This window comes from Barbatula barbatula (genome assembly GCF_947034865.1).
Source record: "Barbatula barbatula genome assembly, chromosome: 17".
NCBI classification, from domain to species: domain Eukaryota; kingdom Metazoa; phylum Chordata; class Actinopteri; order Cypriniformes; family Nemacheilidae; genus Barbatula; species Barbatula barbatula.
The window spans coordinates 1,614,110-1,638,985 of record NC_136780.1 but is presented as its reverse complement, the minus strand read 5'-3'; the positions used below and the strand labels follow the sequence as shown (position 1 = coordinate 1,638,985).

The window sequence follows — 24,876 nt, the reverse complement described above, 5'->3', positions numbered from 1 at the left end:
CCGAAGTGCAGGTGAAATGCAATTTTACGAATTCTAATTTGCTTGGGTTTTCCGCGAGGACTGCACTCTTTTTTATTGAATGCGTAAACGAATGAACGGGAAATAAATAAATAAAGTGCGTAATTGCCAATTAAACAGTAACTCTGTTGTTTATGCACATTTAAAAATACCTGAACTAACACGTCGGAAAGCGTGTCTTACCTCTGACATCTTAAAATGAAAACAAAATGAACTGTAAACGTTGAGGCCGATTGGGAGTTCCGTGTACTCCATCTGTATATCAGAGATGCCGGAAGGTGAAGTTGTGATCTCGTAGAGCTTCTTGTCATTCCTTCATGACTTTCTTTCTTTCACAAAACTCAAAAGAAGAAAGCGCTGGCGTGCAACAAAATCAATTCAAGTGAATGGGTGCCGTTCACCGACATCCTTCAATACAAAATATCTTCTTTTGTGTTCTGCGGAAGAAAGAAAGTCATCCAGGTTGTGACAAGAGCGTGACTAAATGATGACAGAATTCTCATTTTTAGGTGAACTATCACTTTAACATGTCATATATGAATGCCATCGCATTTATTAACAGATATTGGCATGTGCAAACAAATGACACTAATGCACTAATGCACAATTTTTACATAGATGTCTGATTTCAATGTGCCAAAATATATGATTAAAAACAACAATGAAGCCACACCTCTAAATCTGACAGTCCCTGGTGCATGAGCACATCATACTTGAGCTTTCAAGTGACATTTGCACAAATTCATACAAATAAGCCACCTCTTAAAATGAGATTGTGCCGTCTGATTTTTATTGCTATGACTTTTCTTCTGTAGACTGCCTCAATAAATAAAAAAACATCAGAAAACATCAAACAACATCCGACGGCCTCTGGAATTGGATGTTTGTTGGCATTTATTGTGTGAATGTAATATTTCATTTGATATATTTCTGTAATGATTCACCAAGTATGGTTAGAATACAACAGGGAGCTGGATGAGTGTAATTAGACATTTGATTTTAAACCTTAGAGTAACCAACTATGGAACATCAGCGTGTGACAACTAGCCCCGTCACTCTTTCCTCCGGGGGTCACAAACGCTCTTGATGATGCACTACTCAAGTATGCTTGCTTGCTTGCCCTCAAAATCACTTTGAAAGTTTTTTCTCCGTGAGAAGATTAACAGATACTGTTTCTCCTGTGCCGAGGGGGGAGAGAATTAGATTTGTACCCAAAACGGTTACATAAACTTCTGCCGTATTGGGAAAGTTAACTTTTATGTTACTGTATATTTTCTAAACTCTGCAGATTCGGGGTCTTCAAAGCGGAAAGACAAACGGAAAGACAACATCAGAACTTAAGAGCCTGTCACTCAAATCTCAGCTGGAACAGGTGAATCCATCAGAGGAGAATTACTGTGATAGCAGAGCAGAACCAAGAGATAATGTAGAAACCGACAGAGGCGTCTGAAAGGTGCAAGAGATGTAAATGAAAAGAGAGCTTCGTTTCACAGAGAATGAGGTGTGCTTGTTCAAACCTGATACACCGGCAGTATTTCATTATGAAGTTCATTGAGTGAACCTCCTTTCATTCGGTCTCGGATCAATCCGTACCGATTCAATCTGCTATACAAGAGCTGGCAACTGTAGAGAGAAAAATCGAATGGTTAACCACAAAATGAGCTTTAATTTAAAGGTTTAAATAGATTATTCAGAGAACGTGGACACACGCAAATAAACAGAATATTTGTTGGTCAGTCGCTGGATTTTTGAGGCTCATCTTTTAAAGCCGACAAGCTCAATTCAGTTTAAGGTTGTGGTTAACTTTACTTCTAAATAAACATTAAAGTTCATCAAATTCCAGCCTTAGTGATCATTCACAGATGTGTATGATTCGTACCTCATATTCTTGCAAAGTTTTCAGGAATGCATCCCCAGCATCATCCTAAAAGATAGCTCTCCGGAAACTAATGGTCTCCTAGCAACACAGCTTCTCTCAGCAACCCCGCAGTGGCTGATGGTTTGATGGGCGTGATGGTCATTGTCCTCACTAGAGCTGGCTTCAGGGACAGAAGATGGGTTTAATCAACACGTCTGCAGAAAGAGCGAGAGTGGCGTAATCTGGACACAGCACTAACATCCATGCTGCCTTTACGTCATGAGCAGGAAATGAAAGGTGGCAGAGACGTATGTGACATCAAGATGAGAACACAAATCAAAGCTTGTCGTATGAAGCAGAGGACAGATAAGGTCAGTATTGTCAGGGATTTTTCAGTGCCTTGTATTCCTTTCCGAAATCTAAATGTACCATCAATTCAGTCAAAATTTTATGTAAGTTAGTTTTACTTTTTAAAAGCATAATAACATATAATGGGAAATATTTTATTTGATACAAAAATGGGAAGAAAAAACACAATTATGATCAATATACTGTATGTGACATATAGTTTTGTAAATCTAAAATAAATAACTAACACTGTAAACATTTTTGCTGTAGTTATGCAGCTTGCTGCCAGTAATTTACTGTAGATTTATATTTATCTCATTTATTGTCAACAGTTTGTTCAAAGATAAATGAACGTTAAACATTAACAAGTCCTTATCTTTACAGAAAAAACTGTAAAATAACAGCCTCATGCAAAGCATTCTGGGAACCAGAAATCCACATAATCCATTTTGAGTTTTTTTTCTCATTTTGGTTCCCAGAATGCTTTGCATGAGGCTGTTGTTTTATAGTTTTTCTGTAAGGTTAAATGTTTAATGTTCATTTATGTTATTTAACAAAACGTTGTCTGTAAATTACATAAATGTGAATCTACAGTAAGTTACTGGCAAACTGCTACCAGCAATACTGTAATTTCTACATAATTTATTGTCTTACAAATGCATCGGCTTTACTTTTATTATATATATTATTTTATCAAAAACATGTAGGTTTACTGTTACATTTTATGATTCTAAAACAAGACGTTTAATATTCTTATCGAACTTAACGAATTATTGAACTTCTATATTAGAATACTGCATTACAATATAACCAGTTCTCATACGATAGCAAACATAAATAGTCGTACTGTTATAAACGAAATAACCAGGTTTTTATGTTATATTATCAAATATATGGCTTTAAGGATCTACACTAGAATATGGTAATAAAATAACCAGATTAATATAATGAATTACATCTGTTAGGTTCACTGGAGCAGAAAGACGGAACATTATTTGTAGGCCTATACTCGCAGACATTTACGACCCAATCGCATATTTCTAAATATACCTGTTTCTCCCAAAGAATAGTTATGGGTTCAATCCCATCAGGTGCTCTCGCTTCAGTCTCTCTGAGTTTGGTCAATACTCCTGTCGGCAAACTGTGCTTTTCTTCTCCCTGTATAAACAATAGATCGGTCCGTTCACTTTTTCATCAAAACATTGTTACTTTACCGTCTGTGACCGCTTACCGGAATAATATACTTGGTTATATCTTTTGTAAAAAAGTTTGGATGCTTCCACATCTTTTTTTTAAACCAATAAAGTTAAAGAGATTTACTTTAAAATAATTCATAAATTCTACCGTGCAAGTCAGTACATGACTAAGTTCAAAAAGGATATTTCCTCCAGTGGTTCTTTCTGTGACGACTCTGATTAGATTACATTAGATTCAACTTTATTATCATCATCACACATATACAAGTACAGTGTAACGACATGTAGTTTAGGTCTAACCAGAAGTACAGGATATACAGTGAATAAATCCAGAATACTATATTAGGAAAATATTATACAGTGGGCATGGACTATGAAAATACTTTACGTAGGTATGTACTATGAACGATATATATAGATGACTATATACAATGAACATTAATGTACAGGTGGATATGAACAGATAATAATTTAGACTAAATGATGAAACTGTAGTTCATCTTTTTTGGTATTGTCCAATTACCAAAATGTTTGGCAAGATGTTTTACGTTTTATTAGGCCTGAAATCTATAATGAATGTGTGTTGTATCTGAAGGATGTGGTCCTGGGCTTTATAGATTATAATGAATATAAAAAGGTCTTTTTTATGCAATTAATCTGATCTTGTTAAAGTTTCATATTCATAAATCTAAATATTTAAATGTGAAACCTCTTTTTCTCACATCTTTGAAAGAACTTGAAAAATACCCAATGAAGTTGTCTGACGACAAAAAGGCCTTAAAAACATGATCAGTTTGTAATTCTTTTCCTTTTTTAAGTGTCCTGTAATTCTCATAACTGATCAATATGTTTAAATTACACGATTCCCCCCTTTGTGATTTTTCTGTTTGTTTTTATCTGTCTTAGTTCTGTTGTTGACTGTTATTATCTGTATATTGTTTTAAGCGATAATACAAATAATACAAAAAACGCAATCACAGAAGTGGGAGGTGTCTTGTGCGGGACGTAACGCGTGGCATCCCATCTACGTCATCACGCTACTTCCGCCCGGCTTTCGCGTAATGTACACAACCGGAGAACAACGGCGATACTACTGACAGCAAACACGTGTGAAGTTTCTAATCGTCAAAGATGTCAAAACCCAAGTTAATAGTGTTCGACCTCGGTACGTTTTCAGCTTTTGACGTTTACGAAGTGAAAGTATTTCAGTGATCATCTTTAAATGCTTGTTCTGTCATATGTTGTGTGTTCAAACGTGTTTCTTTGACTTCCTGCTGATAACAACAACAACAACAACAACAGAAACCATGACAGGAACTCTTATAGATGTTATGTGTGTTTATTATGGGAGTTGTATTGGAAATCATTAATGTACAGTATATTACACTTCAATGTCTCTCGTTGTCCTTCAATGTGTCTTCTCACGTTTGATCAGATTACACTCTATGGCCGTTTTGGGTGGATTCCCACTTCTGTCCGCCCTTTCACAAAGATGACAGGTTTGTCTTCCTCATTACTGGGGCGTATTTACCGTCTTTACTTCCTCCAGTTATCCAGTGGTTTTACGTCTCCTTCCTGTTTTTCCTGTAGTGGCACTGTGAGAGATTCAAGATCTGCTAAAGTTCCCATTTACCACGACACCGAAGAGATCCTGAGATCACTCCACAGTGAGGGGTTCAAGGTTGGCATTGCATCACGGTACGATTTCCAAAACCCGGATCGTATACGTTTCACTGTCTGCAAATGGGCCACGGGTCTCGTAACTCAAATCTCACATTTCACGAGTTTGATATGTTCATCTTACGACGATATATTCATCTTACATCGTACGAAATCTCACGAGGCGTTCAATAAAATTAAGCTGACGGATTCATTTTTACATCATTCAATTTTGTTGACAGTTTGTTGGTTCTGTATGCCAGTTAGAATCTGTCTTTGAAAAATAGGAAAGCTTAACCTTAAGAGAGAACTTCGAACTTCTTAAAGCATTGTTTATTTATGAATACATCCTCTTTTTCGGGCATCTGTCAACTGTATGGCCTTTCTCTGTTTTTAAAGCACCAGCGAAGTGGAGGGAGCCAATCAGCTACTGTCACTTTATAATCTCAACCAATACATTTCCTTCAAAGAGATCTACCCCGGGTCAAAGGTCACTCACTTTAATAGGTAAAGTAATGAGAATAAGCAGCCTCTGCTCCTCACTTCACCGTACTGTATTCCTTTAGAAGACAAGACACATATTGTGATGTTAACTGAGCATTAGTTTTACCTATAGAAGGAAAATGCTCCCATTGTTTACCTCATAAGTGGATAAAAGCGTCTGCTAAATGTAAATGTATAATGACCACACCGGGACATAATAACGTAAAATGATATCATTTTATAAATATTTTAGATAAAAATATTTCTTCACAGTGTAGATATTGCTGTACCTTGTGTGTGCGTGTCTGAAGCCGTCCGACGACTGTGTTTTGTCTCCAGGCTTAAAGCTGACAGTGGAGTCCAGTTTTCTGACATGATGTTTTTTGATGATGAGGACAGGAACATCTTGGATGTCGGACGTCTGGGTGAGTCGATGCTTATTCTCCAAACATGTTTCCAGAGGTTTGAAACTGTGCAGTGACTGTGAAAGTTGTTGGTTGTTAGTGCGATTTGCTGAATCACTGACCACTTCCTGTTTTTTCCAGGTGTTCACTGTGTGTTGGTTCAAAATGCCATCACCTCTAAATTAGTCCGAAGTGAACTTGAGAAGTTCAGCAGGAAGCAATGACGTCCATCTGTTTCCCTGGAGAAAGAATATATTTATTCAGAGTGAACTTGGTTTTACAGTTGTTAGTAGGGATGCACGTTATGTAAATTCTGGCCGATAACCGATAATTCTTAAACGCTGGAAGCCGATAACCGATGTATTGGCCGATATTCAGTATCTAAATATCAATATACAATTCCTATGATTAAAATAAAAAGCTAAAAAGTGGACAACTGCTTTTATTTGAAAACATTCACTGCAGAAAACAAGGTAACCATTAGTTCTTGTTTTCTTCCTCCTGAAAATCACGTATCAAGCCGACTTTACAGCAGTTAACGATTCTTTAACCTTCAAGCTTTTCTGGGATATTTTTTATTTCATAAACAAATTAAAGATGTTCTTCCAGAGCAACCAAGACATTTGTTCTTATTAGCCACAAACAGTTCTCAAGACCGAAAGCATTCATATAATTTACACATTCCTTAATATCTACATGCTTGTACCAATGTTTTGCTAATAGCAGTAAATAAATGATCACGACAGATAGACAGTACTTTACCGTATTTTAACTGTAAGCAGCTTGAGGCTTTTACCCAGAGGAAATGATTTATCGGCTAATGCGTCGACCTAAGTTTTATTATCGATACCGATATGAACGATCATTTATCGTGCATCCCTAGTTGTAAGTGTAACTTAACTGTTCAGCACATGATCAATGTGTTTAAATGATTACTGTATTTGACTTTTATAAATTATACTATGAATATAGTATACTAGAACATATGGAAAATAAATGGAAGTTTTCTACTTGTTGTGTTCTTCTTTTTTAAATAAAAGATTTGATTTAAACAGAATATTTGTTTCCCCAGGGAATGCACATACAGATCTAAAGGTGGTTCAACTAAATGCTAGTCCGATTCAAAATGACAAAAACCAGCATTATGAAAAAGGGTAACAAACAACGATTGCACATGTGATGCATGTGAACCAATATTAAATAGGTTTTCTGAAATTGTCACACCATAGAAAATGTGATATTAACCACCCAACCAAATGTGAATGATAAAACAAACAAGTAAACAAAATAAGTGATCAAAATCTTGATAAAATGAGCAGTACTGTCTGCTGTCAAACACTGGGGGTGATCTCCCTGATGCCACAAGATCAGTAGATTGTGTAGTTTTCTTTAAGAATCTGCTAAAACACATCTCTGACCCACTAGTTTAACATTGGACCCACTAGTTTACACCGAGATGTATTGGCCGATATTCATTATGATCTAATTCTCTATTATAATTAATACAAATCTTAACTTCCTATATCCTTAGTTGCACAAATTGCTTCAATTGTTTTCCTTACTTTGTAAGTCGCTTTGGATGAAAGCGTCTGCTAAATAACTAAATGTAAACGTGTCCGCGGTATGCGCTGAAACCACGCCCACATACCGCAGTTCTGTATTTGAAAGATTTCATGAACCAATCAACTGAGTCATAAATGTCATGTGATAAATGTCATCGCCATTCAACGTTGGTCGCAAAAATAACGCAAACTACACAATAAATAGCCACAGAAAGACACAATTTTGTTTAAATACACCTAGTCTGAAATTTGCATATGTGCGTTTTCCACACACAGGATTAATAAAACATTAGCATGATGAATATGAGCACATTCTCTGGGAACTGTGAAGGCATACTTTACCACGCCCCAGAACCCTTTGACAGTCTGATCGCATCTTTATTTCAGGGCGCAATTTTTTACGCAGGAAAGGTATTATAGATACATTTTAAAATGTCCCCCGAAGAATCTCCCCGTGATATATTGGATTACAAAGTTAACCGCAGTTCCCTTATTCGATTTCTTTCCCTACCGCAAGGTCTTGAGATATAGAGTGCAAACGTTAAGATTTCACAAAGGTCTCATTTCTCCAGCTACAGCACACCAACAGCCACAGGACATCAGCTTCAGCTCACAGCGGACGACAACAGGGTCTCCCAGAATTATCATAACTCAAAGTTCTCGTAACCGAAACTACATTTTCCTATTTACGACATCAGCTCGAGAGCAGCCATCCACATTCTACCTTCCGGCGCTGCACGTGAGAGATATGAAAGAGCCAGGTGATACGGTCTTGGAGGTTTTAAACTTTAAAAACTTTTTATCGCTCTGTGGAGGGTTTGTGTGTTTTCTTGAATAATTTAGTGTGGAGAGTAAGCGTGGCCCACATCGCTGAGGGTCTGGAAACACACGGCTCGCCCTCCTCATTTAATGGCGTTCCACCTCAGACTGTTAATGGTGTGCTTTTGGCTAGCGGGTCTCGACTCTCTTTTGAATAAGTGATTCTGTGTCGACCCGTTAAGATAAAAGCAGAAAGTGCAGCATCTCTTCCAGTTCAACAGACAGACAGAAGATGCGCTTGATCTGGATCACTCGTCCCGGGGCTTGATGCCTGCAGGGCGCATCTCGGGTTAACATCTAGACTTTCTTCTGTTCTTCAGTTGCATCTGTCGGAAATAAAAGTACAATTAAGTGCATGTAGGTCAATGGCAAGACACCGATTTCTTATTTATCTTCTTCAATGCAATCAAATGCAATCCAATAGGCCTAGCAGATACGAGGAACATCAAGAGAGAGCGAGAATCTCTAGTTATTCAAAAACCTCACTATTGGTTTTGAAATATAATATGTGAAAACACTCGCAACCGAACAACTCTTGCAAAGAAAAGCCTGCGATGAGAAAAGCGAGTACGACTGTGTGGCACATTCAATAGAGAATACACAAACGGAAATCAATATTTTTCAGCTGCGTCCTTTCTACACAAAAAATGTGTTCATTAAATCGACAGCAGTTATCAAATCTGACACAGCACTGCAAGGCAAGCCCATGCGTACTGTCTGTACATCACCGGTCGGATATGAAGACATTATCTGAGGTTTGTTTCTTTGTGTTGGTGGTTCTAAAAACGACTTCAATTATTAACGCCAGCTTGAAACATTAATACAGTGGATTACCGTTATGAACCGGAGCCAACATCACACATTTAAAGGTTTTAAATGAACCGTCAAAGAAATATAACAGCCGCTTACCTTTATAATAACTAATAGCACGTTTGATTTAAGCCATTATGTATATTAATGGGTTTGAGTGGAATTGGATTTTTTTTATCGATGTTCATATTTTCAAACATTAAAACTGTAAGAGTTTCATTCATTTTCATGAATTTTACATCCAGTTGAAGGATCTGACACAGCTAGCCTAAATGAAAGCATGAATTAGTTATGTAAAACCAAGATATACCAATATAGGAACTTTTATAATACAATTACAAGGACGGTGATGGAAAAAGTCTCTTTTATACCATTGCACAGACAATAACGTGTCTTTGTTTAAATAAACACCCTTATAATTTATAATGCAATGCAATGCAGCAGATTTTGTGTGCCTTAGCTATCGTATGGCTTTTATAGACTTGGAATCTAATATATTTTGTTTTACAGATGAAAGAAACTTACAAGAGTGAGGAAACAAGCGATTCATCATAGGGAGGCAATAATAGAAGAAAGGCTAAACCAAGTTACCAGGTTTCTACAATGTCAATACCTGCCGAGAGAGAGAATGGTTATTTATTTGGAAAAGATTTGTACCGGTTTGTTTTGTATTGCGAGATGTGACTGACTGAATGTGGAAGAAGTTTCCAGGTTTGTGAAAGTATACTGTACCGTTTATTGAACATTTGATGAAACTTCATAACATCATACACGTTGAAATTCAGTGAACTGCCTCCTGTGGGCTATAAGAATGAACATGTACAGACAAATAAACACTCACGTCTAAAAAGCTTTCTCCAATGATATTTACATCTGTACTCGAAAACATACTTTACATTGTCCTACGAACAATTTACAGAAAAAAAACTATAGGGAGGAAAAAACAATCACATTCATTTCAAAAGTTCATTGTCTCAGGGCTTTGGTTGCATAGGCTCAGGTCTTCCATACAAACTGAAACGGTTAAATACGTGTAAATGTCAAAAATCATCAGATAAATAATCTTGTATTCACTAAAACACATTTAAAAAAGAAATGAAGTAAGCCATGCACAAGATCTTTTTTGTGACCTAGTAAAAAACTTAAATCGAGCCATTTTTAAATGTATCCATCTAACCAAAACCGCGTAAATGAATACTCAAGCATCAATATGAATTTGTCAGCGGTTGTACATATTTCATGAGACCCATTTTTCAAACAATGCAGCTCGCAGGGCTGAAATCAATATTTCAAAAATGACATGTTTCATAACTTTGGCTCGACGTGCCGGCGTGAATAATTCACTTAAGTGTAACGGGAGAGTGTTTGGTTACACGGACAGTTAATGTGTTCGTGCGGCGCTAGATTTGTACCGGAACGAACCCAGACACCAGAATCCCCCGCATCACATGGCACGTTTTTACTGTACATGAAGAAAATAAGTCTAATAATGTCATCATGGCAATATGCCTCATAAAAAACAATGAAGATAAATACACAAGACTCAGAACAGCACAACCGGACGACGTCTCTGAAACTTTCAATCTTTGAGTGCAAAATGAAACGTCACTTTTGCAAACCTTTTGTGCTCATCCAAAAGTGTCCCAATCGACCTGAAGTCATGTTTCTGGCCTTTTTACACATCAGCTCTTAAAAATGTCTCTTTTGTCACTAAAACTTCCATCGTACTGCAAGCAAATGTTTTTTATAGCAACCAACCTGTAATTTGTCGACCAGTTTTACTAACACAAGGGTCTCTTTCTTGTTATCCATTTAAACTGAAATCAAAATATCATGACCACTAATTGACCAATGTGGTACGCGGCCCTATAAGAAGAATAAGAACGTATAGTCAAGCAGGTCTTAACCACATGATAAACCTCCTGGCCGTCAGCGTAATGATCGGTTGACTTTATCCCGAAATTTCGGTCAGAGATCTGACCAGTTCATGTGCAATAATTTACAAAAAAACGCATGTGAAACTGAGAAAGTGACTGTTTGGTTCAGTGATCTACTGTTCTTGAGAGGTCTGCATAAAAAATGTCTAGTCCAGATTGTGCTCATTGGCTCCTGTCAGCACTTATTGCTTTTGAATGCCCACGACGTGACATCACATCTCTGGTCCTCTCTTCCCTTCAATCTCTCTTTCCGTCGTCCATTTCCTTCGCATCATCTGCGTTTTTCTCCTCCGCCTGCTCCTTCTCTTTCAAATCGCTCGATTCATCCCCTTTTCTCGCTTCAATCTCGCACTTCGCCTCTCCTCCGTCTCTTATCTTCTCATCTACTTCCGCGTCTTTTGACGTTCCTAACCGGTATTCGTCCGCTCCTCTGTCTTTCTCCATTTTATCTTTCGCGTGTTCTCTAAAAATATCAAGCAACCTGTGAAACTTGGGTCCCCATTTCTCCAAACCGTCGTTCTCCTCCTCCGCATCTTTCTCGGGCTCGCTCTCGAGGGAGCTGAGAGACGTGGCCTGCGAGCCGGAGCCCTCCAGTCCGTACGTCTGCAGCGAGTCGTATGGCGGCTGCATGGGGTCAAAGGTCACCAGGGCTAGCCGGTGTTGCAGAAACTCGCCCATTCTGTTTGTCAGAGAATCCACCCCTGCCTTTTCAGAGTTCGCTTGAAACACCTTCCCGTTTCTCAACCCCCTGTCATACAGCCCCGCCCCTCCAGGTAAGGACATCACAAGGTGTGGCACATAGTTCCGTCCGCCTGACCCATACAAGGCCATTAATCTGGCAGCTTCTGGGTACAGAAAAGACGTCCCGGGCGAAGTTATTCCACCGCTGCTTCTCAGCAATGTGCCCTCCATGGTTCTGAAGGGCATCTCTGTTGTGTCAGGGCTGGATGTGGTTTGGTTGGTGTTGATGAGCAGATGAACATCTGAGTTTTTGTCCACAGTCGAGGCAGCGGTCGAATCGTCCGTTGTGACGGTAGAAACAGAAGCGCATGTGGTTAAGCATTGAGGGGACGAGCCGGGTTTATGTCCGGCAGAACTGCTGTGAGACGCCTCTGAGCAGGACCCGCTCTGACTGGAGCTCTTCATGAACAAAACCTGGTCAGACTGACAGAGAACACATGACAGAAGACTGTGAGGAACGTGACGTGTTTCAAATGTTAAGCAATAACAGAGTCAAGCAGCTTTGGCTGTCAAAGTCTTTTTGGAAATTTTATCATCTTTTCGAGTCATTGTGAATGTAAGTTGTGAAAGTATTTTGTGGTGTAATCGACTGCAAACAATCTGACTGTCAATTCTGATTTCGTGGGGACTTTAAAGAAAACACATTATACTGTATATATACATATAAATATATATAAAGTATGCGAAAATATAACATAATATATAACATAACATATTCACATTCAGAATATAACACGATAAAATTGAACATTTAATTGTATAGGAAAATCCTCAGACACACACAAATATGTTTTGTAGTTAACTAAAACAAACAACATTTCTGTTAGTTAAATCAAATCAAATATAACCCTTAAACTATTTGAAACGCTTCAACTAAAAGAAAATAAGACACGTTGAGGCACTAGATAAAAATAAAATGAATCAACTGATAAAGCAATATAAACCCAATAAATTATTAATAGATTTAAAATAAAACAAAATAATAAAACAACATCAAAATGTGCCAAAAAAGCCACATTACACTGATATAGCAATATAAATGAAATACATTTACAAAATATTAAAGTCACCGGAGACCTGAGCTTTTTTGCGGTTTCAACTTCTCTGATTGGTGGATCTCTCCAGAATAATGGTTTTCGTTTCTCACCACAAATATTCATTTTGCATGCACTTATCAAAAATGACTTACTGTACAAATGAGCACTGAACCTTTGATCTAAAAAGCCAATAATAATCTTAGTATAATATAATGAAAGGAGTTACTAAACACTGATTCGTGGTTTCTATTATATAAACTTGTACACACAAGTGTGCCATTCATTGTGCTCAATCAATTTAACAATCAATTCATTTACAAAGGAAATAATAATTGTAAAAATCTCATTGGTTTACCTGATCCTGACTTGTTGTGTGGCTCTCTGAGACGACCTCACTTCCCGTTTCGCTCTCTTTGGGAATACTCTCCGTGGATCCATCTGTTCCTTTATGTTCTGATCCATCGCTGCTCTTGCTGATGAAGACACAGCCGGATTCTAAAGCACCACTGGGCTGGTCCCGGCTGCTGGGCAGAACGTATACCAGTTTGGCGAGGTCCAGTCTGGAGTTGAACTGGCAGAGACCGTTTCTTGATGCTGGAAGAGTCTGAATGCTGTAGCAGTACCGGCCGTGGAGAGGAGCTGAGACGGGGCGACGTGGATCCAAACCCAAACTCTGACCCCAGCTGAATGTCCTCACACTATCCAGGTTATCCTGAGAATGCCTAAAAAGCGAAGAACGATGTATTATTTGTATGATTGTGTGTGTGATAGATCAACAGATGTACAGACAAACGGATACAAAGAGATAAAGAGACAGACAGACAAATCTGACAGACCAGACAGAGGAGAAGACAATCGGAAATAAATAATAAATCATGTTTTTTGAAGAACTAATATCCGGTACTAGATGCTTTTGAGTTACTAATATGGTAGTAAATTTTTTTTTGCCGTAGAGTAATGATACAAAAATGGTTAAGTGTCATTTTAAAATTGTTAGGTGCAATAATTCTTTAATCACACTCTTCAGGGATATTAAAATCGAGAAAGAAAAAAGGCCAGAAGACGCTGTGGGTTTCATCTCATATAACTAGAAAGATCTGTTCACATGTTTTCATTCGTCTCAATAGCAGCCCCGAGAGAACGCGACCTGGACGCTGCCATCTTCAATTCATGGCCATGTGGTTTTGGAAACGTTCATGAGCCAATCATCTCAGCTGTACGCGTCATGCGACTACAAATCGATTCGACAGAGATGTTCAGCATTGCTGAATTACACGTTGCCTGTAAAACTAACGATTTAGAACGCACGGCTACTCTTAAAATCAAAAGCGACACGTCTGTATTTTGCTAGCAGTGAATTCACAGCCTGTGCCAGGAGGGGTTAACCAGCCAAACCCTGACCCCCCGTTTCAACAGCATAAATATTAACCAGACGAACTCTGCGCTGAAACAGCTGCCAGATTGGCATCATAAAGGCTCATTAAACTGCACCCCACAAGTACAGAGCAGTCAGATTTCATGAAACCTTGCGTAGCTCGTCCTGTAGAGCATCGCATTAACAATGCAACGGTCGGGAGTTTAAAACGCACGTCCGGATGAATGTATACCTTGGAAATCATAAAAACACATCAATAAAAGTACCGTAAGATGCTGCTAAAAACAACATCGAATGTCAGCTGAGTGATTCACCCGGCCTAATAACATTTGACATTTTCTAAGTGAATTTTCAAGGAAATACCATGACTTGAAAGATCAAACGGTGTCAGCATTAAATCATGGAGATGAAATTCAAATAATTATATGCTGTATCTATTTATGTATCAAAGTCATTCAAGTGCACTTACATGTTCTTGCTGTCTCGGAGGCGCTGTGCTCGTCTCATGCTCTGGGGGGCGCTTTTCAGGGTCGCGATGTCAAAAGCGGCCGTGTCCGCTTCCCCGCCGCCCTCGTCATCATACGTGATGATGTTCTCTCTGATCTCATCATCGTCCACAGGAGATTGAGTGTCTCGCTTCGGCCTGCGTAGAGAGAGAGAGAGCGCCACCACCACTGCAGGGTGAGAGAGACAAGAAGTTACTTCAACACATGTTTACAAGTTTATAACAATCATTCTTTTGGCTCAGGAGGTCGAGTTGAAACGCACAGCTGAATAAACACCTTTGTACGCACACCACAAAAGCATCTGCCAAATGCAGAAATATAAATGCACGTGTATGATCAAATGTGTCTTACTGCACCATTAAACTTAGTTAAATGATTAAAATATCATAAGATATAACATGAAGAATTACATTTAATTATAAAGAGCATTATATATTAACGTTATATTATTACTCCATTTAAAAAAATTACTTCATTTGTTCAAATTAAATAATTAAACACCTAATGTAATATTTGGAATAAAACTGAAAAAGCTAGAGCTGCACATTAATACATTTTTTGCGCTTTTATTTTGCTGTGGTCGATGTCTGTTAAAGAGTTCACCCAAAACAGACATTTCATTTATTCGCCCATTTCAAACCTGTATAACTTTATTTTATTGCAGAACAGAAGATATTTTCAAGAATGTTGGGAACCCAACGACACTGGTCCCCTTTGACTTTCATCGTCCAAACACAAAACCATTTCTCAAAATATCTTCTTTAGTGTTCCACTGGGAAAAAAAAGAGTCATATGCAAGATTTGAACCGCATAAATGATGACAGAACGTTTGTTTCTGGAGTTGGAACGCTTAACACAATCTGTGTCAACTCAGGGGTGGGGGGGAAGTCCACAATCTGAAATGCCATATGATGCCGTCAGAACTCATCGACGTACATTATGACTGGCTTAGTGCTGAGATGAAGCAACGCATTCATTAAAAAAAACCAATTGACAAACAGAGCGGAAACCGCAAGGCGGTTGGCATACTTTGCACGACACACACACACACACACACACACACAGAGATACACACACAGAGATACACAAAAAGCAGCAATTTCAAGACGAGCCAGCAGGCAACACCGGATGAAGAGAGAAAGTGATCGACAGATGTAGCTACAACAGATCATTAAACCAGTCGGGTGTAGAGAAGGTGAACATGAGACCAGGGCAAGGAAAACACTGACGAAACGCTCTGGAAATCCACACTGACCCAGAAGAGTGGAAGCGCAGGCCAGAATGGCCAACATGGCGGCCGAGCTGAAGCCCAACAGCGAAGAGTTGGACGGCGAGGGCAAACAGACGGCCTGCCTCTCCCAGTCCGCCGGCGACGGTTTGTCTTTTTCGCCCGGTTGACTTTTCTGTTCTTCCGCCCACATTCCTCCATTCTGGCACGGACACACTGTAACCGTAATCGTTCCTGTGCTCCTGAGGTCTGACGCACCGTCACTGAGCATTATGGGTATTTTTAGAGTAAGTGAAGAGGAAGAGCGAGGAAGAGGCTTCAGGGATGACAACAGCACCAGACTCGCCGTGTGGTCTGGAAGGAAATGAAACGCAAACGTTCATTAGTCACGCGAAGCATTATGGAAAAAAGTCTTTTTTGTTTGAAAAAAGCGGTTAAAATGACAAATTTGACACGGTTTACTTATTCTCATTTCATTCCAGATCTGTATGCCGTTTTTCTACACAAATGTTTGTAATCTGTGAGCTCCAAAACAATAAATACAAAAGAAACATAATAAAAGTTATTCAGAGTAACGTGGTTGTTCTTTCAACTATATTATTTTACATAAAAAACATTGATAATTGATTTAACAAATGGGAAGCATTATCGTATTACATATGTAATATCGTATTAAATATGTTAGGGTTGATTTCTAATACATTTCGTTGCACTGTACTTGTATGTGTGTAATGACAATAAATTGAATCAAATCAAAATCACATTACAATATTAAAAATAATGAAAATATATTAAATATTTATAAATATTAATATAATTTTATTATATTATAATAAAAAAATATTATATTCTATTGTCATTTTAATAATAATAATATACGTAAATAACTGAAATAAAAATAAATAAATGAAATTAACATATTGACACATTTTATAACAAAATTATAAACTGGTAAAAAATTATAAAGAATAAGATACGCTCAAAATATGAATAATATAATATAATGAAATACATTATAATCCATTCTTCACATGATAAATATCCGCATACAGGTTTGGAATGGCATATGACATAGTTTTCATTGGTGGGTTAATGGTTCTTAAATCAATGCCAGGACTGAGAATACTGTATAAATGAATGAGGAATGATGGAGAGAGACTGTCTCAGCCTACTGAGGCAAAAAAGACAAATGGATGAGTATAATGAAGGTGGATATTCGTCTGGACAGAGACCGGGAGGAAGATAAGACAGATGAAAGAGATGAAGAGCGCACCTCCCCTCTCTCTGATGGAGAAGTTGAGGACACTGCTGGAGTCCGGAGGAATGCTGAAGTGAATGGGAGAGTTGAAGCTGCTTTGGTCTTTATCTACCGCCCGGATCACCTGAACCACCTGAAACGCATATTGATGAAGATTATGGAGAGCTATTGCATCAGGTGATGTTCTGTGGTCAGATTCATTCGACACTGCCAATAATAACATAATATTGATACACAGATGCCTCATTAGCAGCAGTTTCTATGGGCCGCCATTTGCAAGTGAACCGGCATATTGGAGCAGTCAAAGTGGGACCGCGATGTTGGAAAACTCATTGATGTTAACTGCATCTATGACTGGCCGTGAGGTCTCTTGATAAGTGTTCACCGAACTATTGTGTATGTTACTGCTGAGAATCCACGAAACTAACTGTTACGTTAGTCAAGGACTTTCATTTTAAGCAAAATCAAGACACTCATTGAATATGCTTATTACAAACATATTTGAATGAAACGACGTGTCCTTCATTATTTGAAAAGTTTCATGAAAGAAGTCAAGGTTGTAAGACTTTCTGCACAACACACTTCTTCAGCTTAATTCTATTAACAGGGGCCAGGTGTTTAAATCACATCAAGTCGTATACATTTTTCATTTAAAACTTTTATAAAGCGTGTTGACTAAATGTTGATATGCTCTCCTACTCCTAAAAGCGTCTGCCAAATAAATAAATGTAAATTAAACTTTGTTACATAAAATCTTAAACAACTGGGATTGGACAATTTACACTATTCATTTTCTCAGTTGTGGTACAAACCTTGTTTTGTTTTTTGCTTAATTCCATTGTAATGGCTGAATTTGTTCAATAGTATTCCTTTAGTATGCAAATATTTTCGGCATAGACAAACAGTGACATGCACCCACTGTCGGCCATTTTGTTTAAGTTGTTCAAAGTCTTTTTTACACAAAGCAGTGCGCTTGTTTTATCAAACTTTCCTTCTTCTGTGACTTAAAGTCCCAGAGAAATATAAAATCATAATGCCTATTTTTTCATGAAATATTGCAGCGTTTATTGTTAATAGTTTATCAATGTGGTTCATTCTCTTTTTAAAAATCGTGTGCCCTCATGCAAGTAATTAAGTAAGTAATTAAGCAAGTAAGACGGTTTGGGCGGAGCACCCTTTAACTCCTCCCCTTCAACTGTCAGTCTGCTGCCAGTTCCATTTCAAAATGCAACGGCTGTTTTTATACATCCAATCAAATCGCAGATGAAGATGAAAGCTACGCCTACTTTTTGTCTCATTAAAATTTTTAATTTAACTCGGAAATAAGCCAAAACATGCAAGTAAAAGTGATCGCAACTTACAGTTCACAGGGACTTAAGCACAGTCTTAAGCTAATGGCTATCCATGGCTGTAACTGACTAGAGCTTAAATGTAGGGGTCATTTGAGGTCAATATGAAAGTAATACAGGCCGACCTGTCCGGCGTTGCTGGAGTCGCACACTGCGGTGCTGTATTGTCGGTCGAGCTTTGGAGGGTTGTCGTTGAGGTCGATCGTCTCTATGGAAACCGCTACCCTGGTAACTTGGCTTGGGCTGTCTGTGGAGCAGAAGAGAATAGCCTTATGGGTAAAGTTAGAAATCAAAATGCATTTTAACCGCAAGTAGGTCAGCTCAACCTAACTGACTGTGAAACAGAAATGACGTTATCTGGGTCTTCAGCGGGGTCTTTGCTTATGACCCGAAGTGGCACGAACGTCATCATGTGCTCATCTGTTGTTCTAAATATGATGTTACGTAACGCAATCAACCGCGCTGCATGGCTTTCCCAAAAACTGAGAGTCATTACCGCGTATAATCTGTAAATGCACTTAAGGATTCACTTTTAAGATGCCGCTGCTTTAAGATTGAAATCTGGTGACCTTGAACTCAGGTGGAGCGTCTCGAAGGAAACCGTGCGAGGGCTGAGCTTCAAAAGCAATTTGAGTTTTCATGCCGTTATCCCTTTCTCTTCCATTTCTGTTTGCCCATGTCATCTGTGAGCTTTCGCTTCCCCCGGCCGGATCTCAAGTAATAGCTTCTCTTTGGCACGATTACACGCCACTGCCCGTGTGAAATTGTCAGACGCCGTGTTCCTTTAACAGTAATTGCGGGGAAGTCTGGTTACCTCTCTGTGTTGCGATGACAGTGATGTTATGCCATTGGTCCTGTTCTCGATCCAATTCAATCGCCGTGGTGATGAGACCGTTGTCGGAGGTGATACGAAACAGCGCCTCGGGGTCTGATTCGGGATCAATGGAGTACCTGTGAGGAGAAAAGACAGGCGAATAAGAAGATGTACAGAAGCGAGCGAGTCATTTCAAGTCAATAACCCAGTAAAGCAGAGAAACCTGCCAGATGAAAGTAAAAACAGCCCACACACATCCTGCTGGAACACAGATGAGTAAAGAAATACATATTTACTTAATATTGTTGCTGAGGCCTGTATCCGGGTCGATGGCGGCCACTCTCCCCACCACGCATGCCGGAGGGCAGTTTTCAGAAACGTCGAGTCTGTATCGGGCACGGGAGAACCGTGGAGGCTCATCCGCATTCAGAACCGTCACCCGCACCGTAGCTCGGTCCTTAAACGGACCCCGTCTCAAAAAACGTGAGTCGATGTTTGGATTCTCCACCTCCACAGCGAGAGAAAACGTGCTGTGGCGCTCGTAGTCGACGGCCTATTTCGGTACAGAAAAACACATCCTTAATAAAACACACTCTGGGTTCCTTTATACTGTACGAGGCAGCAGGAGGAAGATTTCTAAAATATCACTTCATTTCAGCGAGAATTGAAAACGCCCACATATTCGTCTTTCTCATCTCTAAACCTCTGTAGAAAACATATAGACAGTCAAAAATAGCACGCGTCTGTGATGCGATGCGTAACTTCCACAGCTTCAGGACTTGCTCTGGTGAGATTAGGTTAGAAGACACTCATGCATGTAGGTCCAGAAACGTCTGGTCACGATGATTATAAATCCACCACACTGCTGTCCACCATTGAACTACAGACACATGAATGTGATGAAACATAATAATTTAGATCTATAACACAGGAGGGATGGGACTGACATGCAAGACTACGTTTGAGTAAACATGGATTATTATTTAAAGAAGTTTATCATGGAAAACTGGTTTTTAATGCATTTAATAGTCTGTTCACAACCCAAAGGTTCCTACACAGACACTTAAGGATTTCAGGTCCGTTCATACCTAGACCAATATGTTTAATGATAACTATAGTCGCGTCCACACCAACGGATGCTGATGTTATATTTATTCTAATCTCATAGGAGTAAATGCTGGAGCTCTTTGAATTGAAGTGAACATTTGATTGGCTGTCCATTATTTATCAGATGAATAAAAACCTTCTGAAAGTCATCACAACGATATATTTCCATTTATTCATTTTTATCCAAGTCACTTACAAAAGAGATCGCGTCAACATTTTATTCCCTAAAGTCAATGTTGATAAGCTCTTAAATTAGTTTCATCTGTCCTTCTTAAACAGCGTATCTCCATATTTAGTGATTTTAGATCAATCTTTTTTATGAGTCACCCTTCATGTTTGTCAGTGGATTTTGCAAAAATATCTAACCCTTAAAGAGCTTGTCAACTTTTATTAAAGTATAGTGTTTTACCCTCTTCTTATAAACTGAATTTGGATATCCAAGGTTTCGGAAGGACTTCATTCACTACATGGCATTTTAATGAATAATAAACAAAATGCCTTTATATAAAACATACACTTGTTTTTAATCTTAAAAAAGCTATATCATTTTTCGGCACCATTAATGCCTGAAAAATACAGTAAGAAATCCCTGATATATTGTTAAAATTAAAAGTTACTTGATAATATATCTCAACATCTTTGCTCTAGACAAAAATTTATTTTATCCCAATTAAAAAAAATCATGATTTGCATACATCATTAAAAATGCAACAAAACCCAGTGACAACTTAATACTTTTTTATTAAATGCAATGTAAATGATGATCTAGATGATGAACTAAATCTGTTGTGCAACCACCTACTGTCAAAGTGGAACTGCCTACTGGTGCAGTCTCTTTATTCATTTTCATCTTTATTCATCTGTCATATATCTTCCGCGCACATATCTCAATAATGTGCAATATTCAATACATCGCCCAGCCCTCGGACCAATACCTTGAAAAAATATGATCATGTGTCTCAACAGTATAAATGCACTTAACTGTGTTAAATATAGCCTGTGGTAGGTGCAGTTAGCTGCAGTCAGTTGCAGTGGCGGCTGGTGAAAAATATTCTCGGTGGGGCTGTGCCATACTTTTTTGTTTCCGTAACCATCGCAATAAAATTTAACACAAACTGCAGGACAGCAGTGCTCAGTGAAATAGTCAGTAATTATTTAATGCCAATATTAAAAAGTTGAGGCATTCGTACACAAAAACATAAACATCATGATGCACAAACACAAGCCTTTTATTTGCATTTAAACTGAACTTGTAAACAATTGACTATTTCTACATATAAGTAACATCTTTTGGAAAGGCTGTTGGTGCCATTGGTAGTAAATAGGCAACACAATATGCATGCTGTCAGAACAGAGTGGAAAGTGGACAATAACATTAAATTATTATAAAGTTTATAGGAATTCTTACACTGTATAAAGGATGTATAATATAGAAATGGATATCAAGTGGCTGAACTCAAACCTTTGACTGGAAGAATAGCATAAAGTATTTTATGATCAAACTAAATGTAACTAATTGTTAATGTGCTCCAGAACTGCAACAATTAATTGATACAAAACATATATACAGTAATATTAGCAAACACACTATTAACATTTTTTAGAGTACCATATATAACTGAATGATTTTTATGCTAAGGTCAACTATATACAAAGAAACGTGTGTGTGTGTGTGTGTGAAGCTACGGGAGAAGCCGCGCATATACTGCTTCCCTTTTTCGCTAGCCTGCTGTTTGATTGAGAGGTCAGGTTGATCTGGGCCCAGCTCTTTCACCCGAACTTTCTCCGACAAAGTTCTCCTCTCAAACGGATCTTGGAGGAGAGATTTCACCGAGTTAGGGTTGGGTCTTGGAGGAGTAACGTCCGCGCTCGCCATTGTCGTTTAGTAAAAATGGCGCCCCTAGAGCCCAGTCCTTATTTTATCAGGGCTTGGGGCGATAAAATGATCGCCCTTCTTGGATTCTATTTAAGAACGCTGATTGGCTAAATTTTATGTCATACATTCATATCTTAAATTAGCAATTGGCTTAACTGCTACATAGACCCGCCTCCTTGGGGCGCTTTCTCTATCGCCCCAGAGCTGATGAAGCGGTCAGACAGGCAGAGGAAAGGTTGCAAATATGATTTTGTATCATATTTTACATGTATTACTGGGTGCATTCCATATTTAAAACACACAAATATTGACATACTGATGTTTTTCTCATTATTATTACTATTTTTGTTTTAATTGTTTTAATTTTTTTTTTTTGTGGCTTAAGGGGGGCGGCGCCCTAGCGCCCTCTATTGGCCGGCCGCCACTGGTCAGTTGCATGTTGCTGGTGTGTTGCAGTGGTTGTAACAGCAGGAGTGAGTTGCGTTCAGCGCAGCTAACACGCAGATGAAAAGCTCTGTCACTTGGGCTGCGGCCACGTGTTAATCAACATCTCCTTCCCTCGCTCGCTCTCTTGTTCCTCAGCAGCATCAGTCTCCGCGCACTCCGTCTAATTTGCTTTTGTACGTCCCCCCACACCCCCCCTCCCACTACGACTCGAGCTCGCATCTTGTTCTTTGCAACCTTCACATTCTGCTTTTTATGCATGCCTCTCTTTTACTTTCTTTTTTTTGTCGCCGTGTCTTTATCTAGCACACATACCTGTCATTGAAGTATGCACACACATCGGTCTTTATAAGCAGCTATCAGGGCGGAAAATAGCTTGCTATTCATTTTTCACTGTGCGTAGTTTGGATCGGCTGAAATGTGGATCTCTCCTCTTTTCAATTAGTTCCGTGCGAATCGCTGCTTTTTCTTTGAAATGCACGTTCGTCGATCCATGCGGAGTTTAAACTGGTGCCTGGTACACGCCGTGCCAAAGCCTCCCGAGGGGCCGCAGGTTAAACTTACTTCCGCCGGCATACGCGTGTTTGCTGGCAGAGGTTTTCAGCGTAGATTAACTCTCATTTACATCTGAACTCCAAGTCAATATAAGTCTATTTCTCTTTCTCTTATTCTGTAGATTTTCTTTATAGTTCCTTTATTCTCGCCCTGCTTAATTTTGTACTCGAATATTTAACAGTAAAGCTGCAAAAATAAAAAAACATAAAAAAGACAATATTAAAATCAAATTAATACATTATCTCTGGTGGTTGTTCTGGATGGTTGCCAGGGCGTTGCTATGCAGCTGCAGCGATGCTCAAGACTGTTTTATATGGCGTTTCCTATGCAGTTGCTAGGTGCATATTTCAAACAGGCCACCCACAAGTGTATAAAGGGGTCTTGTCTCCGCCTACAATTATGGTAGTTTTGGGTGCTCAATTTATTACACAAAAGACCAAAAAGATGCATGAAATCATTCACGTCCAAGAACCAAGTCCGTAAATCTAAATAACAGTATAAGCAACAATGTCATTTGTATACCTTGTTTAATAAAATCACAGCCTCTTGGTTCAGTCCGGTTATATTGAACGTGTCTGCCGCCTCTCCGTCCACGATCGTGAAGTCCATCCGAGCGTTTTCCCCCAGGTCTGCATCCGTTGCCGAGAGACGACCGATCTCCACCCCGGGGACAGCCAGCTCGGACACGGAAAATGACCACATACCTTCAGGAGAGAAAAATGAAATAATCGGTCAAAAACAAGAGTGTGCTATAAAATCATGATGTCACCGCATAATTACCGCCATTAATCATGTTATATAAGGCATTGGTACAAACTCCCACGGCCATTCAAATGCTTCAAATCGATAAGCGCCGCACCCTCCGCCAGACTTTAAGTCAAAGAAAAGAGCCAAGCCTCCCCCTCTGTTCGGAAAGACAGTTTATCTTCAGTTATAAGACAGTTTAATAACTGCTCCTCGTTCTTTCTATACTGTTGGCCAAGAATACAAGTCTAAAAAGAGAAAACCTCCTTGACTCGGCTGAAACTTAATTAGAGACAACAAATAACGCAGGCAATCTTCTGCACTCATTAAGAGAATAAAAAGTGCTTCTCTTCTCACAAGAGAGCAACGCATCATATCTTATATCACGATCAATCACGGAAACAAAAATAAAATGCAGTTGCTATGATGCTCTGAGAAGTTGCTAGCGTGTGCTGTATGCTTGCTACTTGAGTTCGATTTTATCATCCATCACGCACAATTATTTTCAAGAGAAGAGGAGAAAAGAGGAAGGGATGGGAAAAAAGAGGACAGAAATAAAAAAGAAGAGCAAGAGAAGTGAACAGAGTGAGAATAGAAGAGAAAGAGAAAAGCAGAGATAAAGAACAGGACAGAAATAAAAAAGTAGAAAAATAGAAGAGAACAGAATGAGCGTAGAAGAGAACGAGAGAAAGCTGAGAAAAAGAAGAGGACAGGAATAAAAATGAAGAAAAAGAGAAGAGAACAGAAG

The 24,876-nt window shown here is 38.8% G+C and overlaps 2 protein-coding genes across 2 annotated transcripts; one reads left to right on the top strand and one right to left on the bottom strand.

The window, feature by feature from the left end:
- The first annotated feature begins 4,469 nt into the window (after window positions 1-4,469).
- Window positions 4,470-7,015, top strand: mdp1 (magnesium dependent phosphatase 1). The gene is made up of 6 exons (XM_079477767.1): window positions 4,470-4,585; window positions 4,856-4,919; window positions 5,011-5,118; window positions 5,479-5,586; window positions 5,902-5,987; window positions 6,108-7,015. Exons 1-6 carry the CDS (start codon window positions 4,552-4,554, stop codon window positions 6,188-6,190), a joined length of 483 nt encoding a protein of 160 aa, XP_079333893.1. The 5' UTR covers window positions 4,470-4,551; the 3' UTR covers window positions 6,191-7,015.
- Window positions 7,016-9,872: 2,857 nt separating this feature from the next.
- cdh24a (cadherin 24, type 2a) lies at window positions 9,873-24,177 on the bottom strand (the record flags this gene model as incomplete). The annotated part of the gene is made up of 10 exons (XM_079478244.1): window positions 9,873-12,258; window positions 13,228-13,594; window positions 14,717-14,921; window positions 16,009-16,335; window positions 17,255-17,372; window positions 18,714-18,835; window positions 19,403-19,539; window positions 19,699-19,955; window positions 23,907-24,088; window positions 24,165-24,177. 10 exons carry the CDS (start codon window positions 24,175-24,177, stop codon window positions 11,332-11,334), a joined length of 2,655 nt encoding a protein of 884 aa, XP_079334370.1. The 3' UTR covers window positions 9,873-11,331.
- Between the last annotated feature and the right edge of the window lie 699 nt (window positions 24,178-24,876).

What these genes read in the sequence shown, in the direction of transcription:
- mdp1 (XM_079477767.1), top strand. Translation starts at nt 4,552, where the DNA reads ATGTCAAAACCCAAGTTAATAGTGTTCGACCTCG. An exon ending in CCCTTTCACAAAGATGACAG is followed by an intron (nt 4,920 to 5,010) that starts GTTTGTCTTCCT and finishes TTTTTCCTGTAG; the next exon opens with TGGCACTGTGAGAGATTCAA. An exon ending in AAGGTCACTCACTTTAATAG is followed by an intron (nt 5,587 to 5,901) that starts GTAAAGTAATGA and finishes TTTTGTCTCCAG; the next exon opens with GCTTAAAGCTGACAGTGGAG.